Here is a 13435-nt window from a genome sequence, read left to right as displayed (position 1 = left end):
CAGGGGTATCCAAGGACCAGAGGAACATGGGAAGACGGCAGAATGAAGAATGAAATCATCTCCGAATGATTCCCCGACAACAGCATCTTAACCGGTTCAGTCCTCATCGTGATACGTGCCAGACTACTGCCGTTCAGAGTGGTCGCTTCAATGGCTTCCGGCAATTGCTCCTTGGAAAGCCCCAGCTGTTCCACCAACTCGGCATCAAGAAAGCTTCCATCGGCACCTGAATCGACAAAAGCGTTAATCGCTAAGCTCTGATTCCTGTTCACAAGGGTAGCCGAGAAACGGGGTCTGACAGAGGTACTGAGAGGTTGAAACTGGCTCGCTAAAAGTCCTCCCAACTTTAGCGAGCCGGGCAGTTTGACGACCGCCGGGAACAAGTGGAGATGTAATGTCCCGAGCTACCACAGTAGAGGCAACAGTTGGTCTTACGTCTATGTTGACGCTCCTCCTTGGTTAACCCGTGCCGCCCCACTTGCATGGGTTCAGAATCGGGAGAGAGAACCTCTCCACTAATCCTTTGTGGTGGAGAATGATCGACGTGTTCTGGTCCACCACCCGACCCGACTGGGAACTGAGAAGCTGATCGATTGGACGGACCCCCATTGCTTCTCCCTCCTTCGCTCTCGGACTCGATTATCCACCCGAATAGACAAGGCTACCAAGCTGTCCAGGTCACTAGGCTCCGGATAGGAGATCAACTCATCCTTGAGCTGCTCCGACAGACCCTGGTAAAAGGCCGCTTGCAGAGACTCCTCATTCCACCCACTCTCCACAGCCAACGTCTTGAACTCGATCACGAAGTCGGCCACGCTGCGAGTTCCTTGGCGAAGCGAAAACAGGCGCCTAGCTGCGTCCCTCCCTCGGACGGAATGGTCGAAGAGCTTCCTCATCTCGGCCGTGAACCCCTGGTATGAAGCCATGCAGGGATCCTGTCGTTCCCAAACGGCTGAAGCCCACTCCAGCGCTCGACCACGCAGCAACTCAATCACAAAGGCTATCCTAGCCTTGTCTGTGGCATAAGAGTAGGGCTGTAGATCGAACACTAATCCACACTGCATAAGGAAGGAACGGCATCTTCCCAGCTCCCCTCATATTTATCCGGCGTCGGAACCTTGGGCTCACGGAAGGACACAGCTCCAGAAGCGGCAGGCGAGATGGGTGAAACCGGTAGTGGATCCTCCACCGGAAACTTCGCGTTGGTTCTGGACCTCCGTCAGACCGGTAGAAAGGTTCCGAACTGACAACGCGATCTCCTGTAGTGCCGTGCTATGTTGTCCCAACATCTTCTCCTGATGGGAAATGGCATGGCGAACAGAGTCCAGATCCGCTGGGTTCATTAATGGCCGGATCGTTCTGTCACGGTTCTCTAAGACAGAACCCAGAAGCAGACCAGGACAAGGAGAGTTGAACGAAGGTGAGTGTTTATTTACATATTCAAAAGGTGCAGAATAATCCAGGAGACGGAGCGGGTGGCGGAGATGAGTAGGTGGAGGTGAAGTGGCAGATTAACTGATGGCACGGCAGGGGTTGGGTGAAGGTTCCGGGAGAATGATGTTAATGGCTAACGATCCGGCAGGGAATGGATGTTAGGCCAGAGCCTAAGAAGGGTGATGATCAGGACCAGGTGTGCAGATTGCTGATGGGATGCAGGTGCGGAAATCAAGAGAGCTCCCCGGAGCGTTCCAGCACCCTCGGGAAACTGGAGATCACGAGCAGAACAACTAGACCACAGACAGGACCCGACTCAGACTGCCGGGATCGTTACAGTTGCAGAGATGGTTGTCCTTCTGAAAGGTTCTCCCATCTCCACAGAGGAACTCTAGAGCTCTGTCAGAGTGACCATCGGGTTCTTGGTCACCTACCTGACCAAGGCCCTTCTCCTCCTATTGCTCAGTTTGGCCAGGCGGCCAGCTCTAGGAAGAGTCTTGGTGGTTCCAAACTTCTTCCATTTAAGAATGATGGAGGCCACTGTGTTCTTGGGGACCTTCAATGCTGCAGAAATGTTTTGGTACCCTTCCCCAGATCTGTCCATCGACACAATCCTGTCTCGGCGCTCTACGGACAATTCCTTCAACCTCATGGCTTGGTTTTTGCTCTGACATGCACTGTCAACTGTGAGACCTTATATAGACAGGTGTGTGCCTTTCCAAATCATGTCCAATCAATTGAATTTACCACGGGTGGACTCCAATCAAGATGTAGAAACATCTCAAGGATGATCAATGGAAACAGGATGCACCTGAGCTCAATTTCGAGTCTCAATACAAGGGGTCTGAATACTTTCCGAAGGCACTGTATATATACTGTACCTATATTTCAGTCATAATTTGAGGATGTATATATACACATGAGCTGATATGAACCTGATACAGTCTTGATCAGTGTGCTGTGTTTGACTCTAGGGTGCCAGAGGACTTGTCGGACCCAGAGGGTCACCTGGGCCACCTGGACAGCCAGTAAGTCAAAAAAAAAAATCACACCTTCACCTTAATACTGTTCCAATGGACCATTTTACACCCTTTAAACCAGTCTGACATTCATAGATAACATCAAATACAGTTACATCTGATTAGCTGTCTGTCTCTTCCAGGGTATTACAGGTGTGGATGGAGTTCAAGGGTCAAAGGGCAACCTGGTCAGTATTTTTTACTTAACTTGGGACTTGTAGTTTTCATGACAGTTGATCCATGATGACTATGATGGGTGAATGAAAGCTTTCTAAAGATGGTGTTTAGAAACACAATCAGACCTGTGGAATTTGAGTGACTTTAATTGATTAAAGTAAACCCAGCTTAAAAAGCATTGACCACAGTGGAATATGTGATGAGTTTGATAGGAGTCAGGCGCAGGAGGGTAAATCACCAAATACAGAGTTTATTCCGTTGTACACAGTTGCGCTGGATAGCGACAACAAAATACAGGCACAGGGGAAATATCTACCCCGGCAATACAAGGTACGAGTAGCTCCACCGAGCTACACTCAACTCACATAAAACAATCACCCACAAGGAAAAGGGGGCAGAGGGAACACTTATACACAGACTAATGAGGGGATATGAACCAGGTGTGTGTAATTAACAAGACAAGACAAATGGAATGATGATATATGGAGCGGCAGTGGCTAGTAAGCCGGTGACGACGAACGCCGAAGCCTGCCCGAACCAGGAGGGGAGGCAGTCTCGGCGGAAGTCGTGACAGAATAGCAGTCCCATGACCCTGTTTAGGATTCCTAGCATGAGGGGCTCTGTCCATGTGGTCAGGGTTGTGTGAAGAGAAAGTGTGTGTGATGCTTCTTGTTGTTTTGTCTTAGGGGCCACCTGGAGAGACAGGTCCCAACGGTCAACAAGGAAATCCTGGATTACAGGTAACCCACAACCTCACACAATGTCAACACACAACAACATGTTTTCAAAAACATAATCCATACAAACACTGTCTCAACACTCTCTTTGTCTTTCCCTTCTGTCTCTCTCTCTCTCTCTCTCTCTCTCTAGTATCTTTCTCTTTCTGTCTCTCTCTCTCACACACACACTCCAATCTGACTTCCCAGTCCTCTCACTCTGTGATACCTAACCTGATTAATGCTTTGTTCTGGTTCAGGGCCTGCCTGGTACTCAGGGTCCCATCGGCCTGCCAGGAGAGAAGGTAGGCACCATGCCTCTCTTCATTTCAGATTTAAAGCCCTGATCTTGTGACCGCTATCAGCTCCGCCCCCAGGGGAGGCTGGCTGGCTTGAACGTTGTCACCCAGTACCAGCCACTCCTGGCTCCTGGCTCCTATTCAGACTACAGAGGACACTTGACAGGAAATGAATATCCAGGAAACACACACTAGAACACACACACAGGCAGGCAGGGAGTCAGTCCTGTGCTATCACACACCAGAGCCTCCTCACACTAGAGCAGGGGTACTCAACTACTATTTGAGAAGGTCTGGTTACACACATTTCCAAGGTGGTAAAGGTCCGGATGGATATTGTCTTTATCGGCGTAGTAACAAACCCCCACCTCCCAAGTCACGACCCATATGACCCCAGACTGTTCACTCCCCTCTTGATGGTGGAAAGAACATTTAGCAGTTTTTAACAACATTTCCCTGCAATTCTTCTACACATTTTGCCATGGAGCAGAGAGAAAATTGTGCAGTTTTAAAGCAAATTTCCTGCAATCCTACACATTTTGACATGTCTTAAATGTGTTCATATGATACCTGAGTGAGTCAACAAAATCAATGGGCACATATTCTGGCCTTGATAACTACAATATTTAGATAGCTGGTTAGCCTAGCATACCTACCTAGCTAACATGGGCTAGTTGATCAACTGTACATTTCTGACATGTTATAAATAGCTCTCTAATGTCTGTCAGTGAATGACATAACAAGAGGAAAACTTCCCATGCACTACCTTGTGCATTCTAATGTTACAACTCTCAACCACATTAATAAATTGAAAGCCCGACTGAGTCGGTTCCCGCGGTTCATATTGACCCCTTTCTGCTTCCGGATCCTGACCGCGGTCCACCTGTTGAGTATGGCTGAACTAGAGGCTATTCATAGTCAAAAACACATAAAGATATTCAGTTGATTTAAGAATTAAATGTCACCATATTTTAAGACCCAATATCACGTTGTTGTAGCTTGGTTGTTACCCTTGAGAGTGATGTGTATATACAGTAAGTTTCACCACTCATGATCTGTCTCTGTCCCCTACAGGGTCCCCAGGGGAAGGGTGGGGTGCAGGGACTCCCTGGCATCGATGGCCCTTCTGTAAGTACATCCATCTGATTCTTCCTCAGCAGCACTGATAGTACTGACCTTACCAGGGTGCGCTACCTCTTCTCCACCAGCAGGGGAGAACAGAAGGCATTGGGAAAGTGCTCCAATGCAGTATTTCAATTAGCTCTATGAATGAAGGATCTGTTTACAAAAGGGCTTAGCTAAACTCTTACAACCACATGGTTTACATAATAGTGAATAGGTTTTATGATTCATGTATAATTTCATGTTCTATAGACACATCACCCTCCTCCAAGTCCCTGTCTCTCTATACATTGTACTGTATTCACTTTGCTTTGCACTGTCTATCAAGCTCCATTGATTTTTTCTAAACAGCCATGGAAATCTGTGGATAGTTATAATAGTAAGGTACAATGCTCTATTACTTGTTATAAACATGTGTGAGCCTTTATAATGTCTTATTATAAGTCTTCTAATATGCTATATCTGTTCAATGTGTGCAGGGCCATCCAGGAAGAGAAGGCCCTCCAGGAGAGAAGGGGCTCAATGTGAGTTACAGTACAGACCGTTAGACCAGACCTGCCTGGGTCATCATACCACTGTTCTGTCATATGAACATCCCTATTCTCCAATCACGTTCACTCATCATAATTCTCATATCACATTCGTTTAATGCATTGTCATCGGACACTCCATTCCACCCCCATTATAATAATGTTTGTCCACATTAGCTCACTGTCATCATCATCATCATCATTGTGCGCTCACTCATGTTGACTCATCCTTTTCATCATTGTATTTTAACAATGTCATCGTCATTGCGCAATCACATCAATCCATTACGCTCATCAGCGATATCGTAATTATCATAAAGTACACTCATCGTCATTGTCCGGTCAAAAGTACTTATTGACATTGTGTGAATTGACTACATTAGCCCTATACAATTGCTCACTAGCATCTGTAAATGGATAGTGCTTTTCAGACAGATGAATCCTGATGTTGTTTTGTCATACAGGGTTTGCCTGGAGCCCAAGGGCCTGTTGGTTATCCAGGGACTCGCGGTGTCAAGGTGAGTCAGATGCTATGTAATGATCATGGTCGAAATGTCCTCAAAGGTACCATGCTGAGAGAGATAGCCATTCCCTTAGACATTTCAATCTCTCTAGTGTGTATCTATCTACCTGTGATGGACATGTTGTGGGAGTGTGTGTGAGTGTATGTTTGACAGTTGACAGGTTCAGAGAGAGCAGGTTTATTCTCGGGAGGATATCTAATGACAGTGGGAATAACGTTTGATGGACAGTAGAAATGACAATGTTGAAGGAGAGAGGAACGTGTTTATGTGTGGGGGTGGGGGTGTTTGTGTGTGTGTGCGTGCGTGCGTGCGTGCGTGCGGGTGCGTGTGGGTGAGTGGGTGGGTGCGTGTGGGTGGGTGTGTATGTACTCGTGTACATGCGTGTGTGTGAATTTAGTGTATGCACATGGAATTCAAATTGTGTCTTGAGGGGATAGGTTGTGGTGTTGCATCATGGCTGGGGCTGTCTACTCACTCAAAGTAATATTCACACCAGCAGTATTCTACCTCTAGGTCACTGCCATTAAGGCGCACGCTGACCTGGGCTGCAATCGTTAATAGATGGTCAATAACTGGTCAATAGCAGGGCAGTGACAGGTTAAGAGCAAATCAGTCGTCATTCATAAGTCATTCTCCAGGGTCAAATCATGGTGTTTCTTACAATAGGTGTGCTGTTGATAGTACTTTTATTTACTTATGAATACAGTACAGTAGTACAGTATCATCTTGAATGGTGATCATCAGTGATATTGTGGCCTGTTCTGATTCTATTTGTATTTGAATGTCTCTGTTTCACAGGGAGCTGATGGAGTGAGAGGTCTGAAGGGGAGTAAAGGAGAAAAGGTGAGAAAATAGTCATTTTTACAGTAATTCTGCTGTAAAGCTAGAAGAATAGACGTGATTACTCACAGTCACAGTACCAGTTGTCTCACTGTCAGATACTGTAAAGGTATCGCATTTCTACTTCATGGTTTATTATTACTTCATGGTTTATTATGACATCCCCCATAGAGATTTAATAGATCAGACATCTGCCAGATCTCAGTACTGTGATTAATGAATCATCATGAATCATTAGAAATCACAGTCTCCTTCTCCTCTTCACATCGCAGGGTGAAGATGGCTTCCCCGGGTTCAAAGGTGACATGGGCCTCAAGGGAGACAGGGTGAGAGTGTACCCACGCCAGACTAACACACGCCTCAGACCAAAGCTGTCTCTCATTATGAACGAATAAGATGGAGATCTCAGTTAGTCTGACCTGCTTTTCTGTCTGCTTCTCTCTCTTCTCTCCCTCTCTCACTCTCTCTCTCTCTCTCTCTCTCTCTCTCTCTCTCTCTCTCTCTCTCTCTCTCTCTCTCTCTCTCTCTCTCTCTCTCTCTCTCTCTCTCTCTCTCTCTCTCTCTCTCTCTCGCGCTCTCTGCCTCTCCCTATCTCTCTCTCTGTGCTGTGTGTGTGTGTATGTGTGTGTGTAGGGTGATAACGGGGTCACAGGGGGTCGTGGAGAGGATGGGCCAGAGGGGCCTAAAGGTCAGTCGGGACCCCTAGGAGAGGCTGGAGGTGCTGGCATAGCTGGAGAGAAGGTACAGGAACATTATTTCACAAGTCTAACATTTACTGTATGTGTGTCATGTTATGCAATATGTATGAGTTATTGGGATTATGCAGAAGTATGGATATATGCGTGTTCAGTGTAATCACATGAACACCCTGCTAAACCATGTCATACAGTATTTGCATGCATTATGCTCTCTTTATTTTTGGCAGTGTTGCCAAGTCAACCATGATTCCACTCCTCTTTCTCTGTTAATCTCTCTCTCTCTCTCTCTCTCTCTCTCTCTCTCTCTCTCTCTCTCTCTGTCTCTCTCTCTCTCTCTCGCTCGCTCTCTCGCTCTCTCTGTCTCTGTCTCTCTGTCTTTCCCTCGCTCTCTCTCTGTCTCTCCTTCCTCAGGGTAAACTGGGTGTCCCAGGGTTGCCAGGATACCCAGGAAGACAGGGGCCCAAGGTGAAATCCAATTAAGAGCTTTAAAACTTTGTTCTACCTTAAAACTTTGAAACAGAAAGAAGTGTGCCTTTCTCTGGCTTCGGCTCATTCCTGTCAAATAAAAAATTAAGCCTGATAAATGGCTGATTAAAAATAGGTATTTTATTAATAGTTAATTAGTGACAACAATTAATTAGCGGGTTGATTAATGGCGTATTTAAGGCAGTGTGTTTGACTTATGGATTAGATTTTGCTTAATTCGATACTGTGGTTAATTATTAGTTAATTAAATGTTGTGGCTGATGCATGATTAATGTAAGGCTGTAGATGATTAACCTCTGTGTGTGTTCTCCAGGGATCCGTGGGTTTTCCCGGTTCTGCCGGGGATCTGGGAGAGAAAGGAAGACGGGTGAGAACCATAGGACCCATGTTGAACCATACTGAACCGTATTAAACCATATTGAACCGTATTAAACCCTCTACTGTAATGCTCCTCTTACCATACAAAGATCTGTGAACTGCCTGTACTGTTTTCAGTGATAGATGACTGAGTGATAGTAATAATTGTGGACTTCTCTTCTGCAGGGTCCACCTGGTCAAGCAGGAACTGGGGGTCAGAGAGGTCCTAATGTGAGTTAGATTTCTCCTCTGGTCTTACAGCATCTAAGTCTGTTGATCTCTATTGCATTGAGCCCATGGTGAGGTATCTGTCACAGTTTCTCACCAACTGACATTGCACACCATTCATTTACGTCAGTGGTCACCAACTTCTTCTGAGTCAAGACCACTTTCTGAGTCAAAATGTAAGCTGAGATCTAACGCTCAGATCAACAAAAAAAAAACATTATTTAAAAAACATAACCCTATGCAACATGAACCAATTAAAAACAGTTGAGTGAGCATAATAATGTTTTTTTGTTTTACTGGACTGATGGTCAGTCTGAGGGGAGAGAGGAAGCAGCTGTGAAGCTGCCTCTCACCTGACTCACCGTCCCTCCTCTCTCCCTCCCTCCGCTGAGAAAAGGGGACACAGTCTTCCAGCTGATGGCGAAACTTAAGTCGCACTGCATTATATCTGCCTCATGCACCATTTCATGTTGTTACCCCTATGAACAGAGAAAGTGAAATATTCCTCGATATTAAAAAAGACACAAGCTGCTAATAATAACAACGCTAGCTTATCTAAACATTTTGCTATAGTCATTCATTGCCGCTGCAGTGCTGGTTGTAGCGCGTACGGAAGTAGGGAAAACGCACATTTTATGGCTTATAAAGTCTTCAACAAAGTGTTGACAGCGCTAAATAACAACTTAAACATGAACTAACTCATAAAATCAGCAGCTGTATTCGTTGAGTCTCTCTCTAGCCATGGCTTTAAACATTTTGAAATCTCACATTATCAACTTTGCTGTGCGTTCGAGGCTTCTTTTGAGTCTATGGCGGGAGGAAACTGTGCAGACATAGTGATCTGAGCTATCTGATTTGCCAGCGGTAGGTCCATAAGTGCATTTGATATGCCTTATTGGGCCTGCCGACATATGAAATGGTTCAAAATGGGAACTCTTTGCCTTCCCGGCGCCAGGGCAGCTGAATCAAGTGCACATACCACCAACAGCACGAAACAAATAACAACAAATAGGAACGCAAGTCTTTTTTTTTTAACAGAAATGTTTGGTGATCGACTAGGAATGCCTTGGCGATCGACCGGTTGGTGACCACTGATTTACGTCATAGGAACTCTCAATCACCCCTTGTCATTTATTCTTCTCCTATGGATGTTCTGTTGTCATAAAGAGGACTCTGCTGATGTTGTTTTTTCCATAGGGTGCCAGAGGGGGGAGAGGAGCAAGAGGACCAACAGGAAAGTCAGGAGACAAGGTGGGTTTAGGCCAGTGCACAGCTGTCTCATAACGAGAGAAGGGACAGGCGCTGTTGTAAGTGTTACTCTTCAGCACAGAATGACATGCCATCTGGTGCAAAGAGGGAATACTCTGCTGCTGATGCTAGATGTTTGAAACTGAAAGGAGTTATTTCAGCAGTCCTTTCAAAAGACCACCAATGAAATGATTAACAATGGTAAAAATATATATATTTTCATAAAATTAATGAATAGACCAACAGGCTCAATAACAGTTTATCTCTCTATCCCAATCCTCCACCCTCTACATGATCCACCAATCAGGGCACCTCTGGACACGAAGGCCCACCAGGATCCACTGGAGACCAGGTAAGCTGACACACAACCTAACAACCACAGAGTTTAGCTATAATGATAACACAGCTAATAATAGCATATCTAATAATAGCATATCTAATAATAGCATATCTAATAATAGCATATCTAATAATAGCATATCTAATAATAGCATATTTAATAATAGCATATCTAATAATAGCATATATAATAATAGCATATCTAATAATAGCATATTTAATAATAGCATATTTTATAATAGCATATCTAATAATAGCTAGCGTAGGATGATAATAATACAACGATACACCTTGCTAGGAAAAAGCATCATTATGCTTCACAGATACAAACCTCCCCATAACAGTGTATGATACCTACTGGTAAAGATAGTCAACTGGATTGAGTCTTTGTGTTGTCTGGTTGAAACAACAGGGACCGCAAGGACCACAGGGAAGGAACGGCGAGGCAGGACCTAAGGGACCTAATGTAAGTGTGACGTGTCAAATGACAAGCAGCTGCATTGTTTAACATGTTTCTGTTTTTCTTTCCAGTCTTATGCTGTGTCTGTCTGTACTGTTTATCTCTATCTAGTGTGTATGTGTGTCTATGCTAATCAAAAGTACAATATTATTTTTCAGGGAGCGGCAGGAAAAGACGGACTACTAGGTCATCCAGGCCAGCGAGGGGAGCCAGTGAGTTAAACTGAGATTCTATGATGACCCAGGAATTATGTGGTTGATAGTTACTTTCTCGCCGTCGTCCAAATATCAAATATGGACATAGATTTCAACACTCATCATGACCCCTAATAACACCACAACAACAAGCAAGACAAAAGCTGTGGCTTGGATGCTGAATTATTGAAGTGCAAGAGTAGGCTACATATTGAAGACTACTCATCCTATCCACAAATAACTCTATCGCTCTCTCTCTCTCTCTCGCTCTCTCTCTTTCTCTCTCTCTCTCTCTCTCTCGCTCTCTCTCTCTGTCTGTCTGTCAGGCTGGCTTTTTCTCTCTCAGCTCTTAGCTGTGGGTCACGGCTTCACTCGCTGTTTTCTCACTTGTCATCTCTCCTTTCTCAGGGCTTCCAAGGCAAGACTGGTCCACATGGGCCAACGGGTGTGATCGGACCACAGGTGAGTTATCTAGTCAGGAGTGAGTGATTAGATTAGAACTACAAAGTGATTAGAACTACATTTGTAGTTCTTTTGTGACAATGAAAATCAAACCTATAAATGAGAGCTGTGGGGTAATGAGAACTCAAGCCTTGTTTTGTCATTAGGGTAAATCTGGTGAGACTGGGCCTAATGGTGACAGAGGACACCCTGGGTCACCAGGACCCCCTGGAGAGACGGGTTTACCCGGAGCAGCAGGCAAGGAGGGAGCCAAGGTGAGTCGGTCGTGTTCATCTTCAGTGAATCATCTTCACCATCATCATCTTCAACACTATTATTATTATCATCATAAAAGGAATCTATAGAAGATCATACATAATTCCTCCAGGACCCTCACAGAAACAAGATATGTCACCTCACCTCAAGGGATTTATCCTTCCCACAAATTTCCAAACTGATAAAGGGGAGAAATAAATTCCTCATTCCATACCACACCATGCTCCGTGCATTACCGCTCATAAAATATGGATGTTCCTCTCACTCTGGGATTTATCACCTTATAAGAGCCCTGCTGTCGGCTCACTGGTAGACTCAGGCCTAATCCTCCCTATCTGTCTGTCTGTCTCTCTCTCTCTCTCTCTCTCTCTCTCTCTCTCTCTCTCTCTCTCTCTCTCTCTCTCTCTCTCTCTCTCTCGCGCGCTCTCTGTCTCTCTCTGTCTCACTCTGTCTCTCTCTCTCTGTCTGTCTGTCTGATCTGGTTTCCAGGGAGACCCGGGTCCGTCAGGAGCTCCAGGAAAGAGTGGCCCCGCTGGGCTCCGAGGCTTCAGAGGGAGCAGGGGCAGCCCTGGCGCCATGGTAATGAGCTAACGCACCCACCTCACATCTCCTCACATCTCCTGACCTTTACCTTACAGACATATTACATTCTGCACTGATGTAAAGTACTACTGTATTGTATAGCGCCCAGTGTTTTATGTGAAAATCACTGAAGGCCAGTTTCCTGGAGCCAGATCAAGCCTATTCCTGGACTAAAAGGCACTTTTGAATGGAGATTCTCCATTGACCATGCTACTTTTTAGTCCAAGAGTGGGCTTCATCTGGGTCTGGGAAACTGACCCTTAGTCATTTACTTGAAATAACTGATGGTCGCCTATCTGATGACTGTATACTCTGACAGTGGGATGGAAACTGATTGGTTGGAGTTCCTGTGATGAAGGCTCTGATTGGCTCACCTCTGTATACTTGCCTCTCTCTAGGGCCCTGCTGGACTGAAAGGAGGAGAAGGACCCACCGGTGTGTCAGGAGCAGTGGTAAATGGGATTTCATCAAGTTGCAATTGTTTAATTCACATTTTCCCCACACTACCCCCCTATCTCCACCTCCATCCCCCATCCCGGTCCTTATGTGGTGTATAACCAACAAGGACATGTAGAGGGGGAGGCTGTTACCATGGAGATCATTACCAGTGTACTAAATCAAAAAGTGAATCATGTGACGTTGTCCTCTTACCTCCTCTCTGTTCCCCCATCGTGTCGTTACCCAGGGAGCCACTGGGGAGAAAGGGCCTTCTGGAACGGCTGGTGCTATTGGTCAGCCCGGACGCTCTGGTGGGGTCGGCCCTGGAGGACCAATGGGAGAAAAGGGCGAGCCAGTAAGAGCCTTTGATCATTTCCTTATTTATTTATTTTCTTATGCAATGCTAGTGTCAATTTCTAAATGGACATACGTACATCACTGCTCATTACTGAGAAATAAACTGCATGTGTGGGTTCCTCTGTACTGTATGTGTCATAATGAGTGTTTACGTGTGTGTGTGTGTGTTTGTGTGTGTGTGTGTGTGTGTGTGTGTGTGTGTCTGCGGGTTCCACTCTCTCTGCGTTATCTATTAATCAATATGTCTTGGTGCAATATGAGACTAGAGTAGTGGCGGTGGTTAGACTAACAATGTTTCCTCATCCATCTGTTCCCTAGGGAGAGAAGGGGCCCATCGGGCCGGCTGGACAGGACGGGGCGCAGGGGCCAGTGGGGCTGCCAGGGGCTGCTGGCCCCGTTGGGCCTCCAGGAGAGGACGGAGACAAGGTACTTACACCTGTACACACGTACAGTACAGTAGGTACCATACCACTGTAGAGGGACAACTTAGGGCTATCCAACTACTGGCCTTCAAGGCCTGAAGCACTGCTGGGATTTTCTACTGCTAGTCAATTTATTTATTGTCCTTATTGACCTAGTGGCCTTGATGTTGTGTGGGTGGGAGGTGTATGGGTTACTATGTGTGTGTCTCTATATCTCAGCAATATGTGTGTGTGTCTGTGTCTGTGTC

The 13435-nt window shown here is 45.7% G+C and overlaps 1 protein-coding gene across 1 annotated transcript in view; it reads left to right on the top strand.

Annotated features, from left to right (window-relative positions):
* Nucleotides 1-13435, top strand: part of LOC121550865 (collagen alpha-1(XI) chain-like) — an 84974-nt gene that overhangs the window by 50597 nt on the left and 20942 nt on the right. Inside the window, exons 21-43 of the mRNA XM_045210965.1 lie at nucleotides 2409-2462; nucleotides 2597-2641; nucleotides 3317-3370; nucleotides 3607-3651; nucleotides 4720-4773; nucleotides 5247-5291; nucleotides 5762-5815; nucleotides 6620-6664; nucleotides 6934-6987; nucleotides 7295-7402; nucleotides 7771-7824; nucleotides 8159-8212; nucleotides 8389-8433; nucleotides 9628-9681; nucleotides 9986-10030; nucleotides 10430-10483; nucleotides 10636-10689; nucleotides 11080-11133; nucleotides 11280-11387; nucleotides 11878-11967; nucleotides 12369-12422; nucleotides 12656-12763; nucleotides 13084-13191. Coding sequence (XP_045066900.1) covers nucleotides 2409-2462; nucleotides 2597-2641; nucleotides 3317-3370; nucleotides 3607-3651; nucleotides 4720-4773; nucleotides 5247-5291; nucleotides 5762-5815; nucleotides 6620-6664; nucleotides 6934-6987; nucleotides 7295-7402; nucleotides 7771-7824; nucleotides 8159-8212; nucleotides 8389-8433; nucleotides 9628-9681; nucleotides 9986-10030; nucleotides 10430-10483; nucleotides 10636-10689; nucleotides 11080-11133; nucleotides 11280-11387; nucleotides 11878-11967; nucleotides 12369-12422; nucleotides 12656-12763; nucleotides 13084-13191 — 1440 coding nt within the window. The remainder of the gene's footprint in view (nucleotides 1-2408; nucleotides 2463-2596; nucleotides 2642-3316; nucleotides 3371-3606; nucleotides 3652-4719; nucleotides 4774-5246; nucleotides 5292-5761; nucleotides 5816-6619; nucleotides 6665-6933; nucleotides 6988-7294; nucleotides 7403-7770; nucleotides 7825-8158; nucleotides 8213-8388; nucleotides 8434-9627; nucleotides 9682-9985; nucleotides 10031-10429; nucleotides 10484-10635; nucleotides 10690-11079; nucleotides 11134-11279; nucleotides 11388-11877; nucleotides 11968-12368; nucleotides 12423-12655; nucleotides 12764-13083; nucleotides 13192-13435) is intronic.

This window comes from Coregonus clupeaformis, chromosome 35 (assembly GCF_020615455.1).
Source record: "Coregonus clupeaformis isolate EN_2021a chromosome 35, ASM2061545v1, whole genome shotgun sequence".
Lineage (NCBI taxonomy): Eukaryota > Metazoa > Chordata > Actinopteri > Salmoniformes > Salmonidae > Coregonus > Coregonus clupeaformis.
Note: the sequence above shows the minus strand (reverse complement) of the source record. Positions and strands in the feature narration are given on the sequence as shown.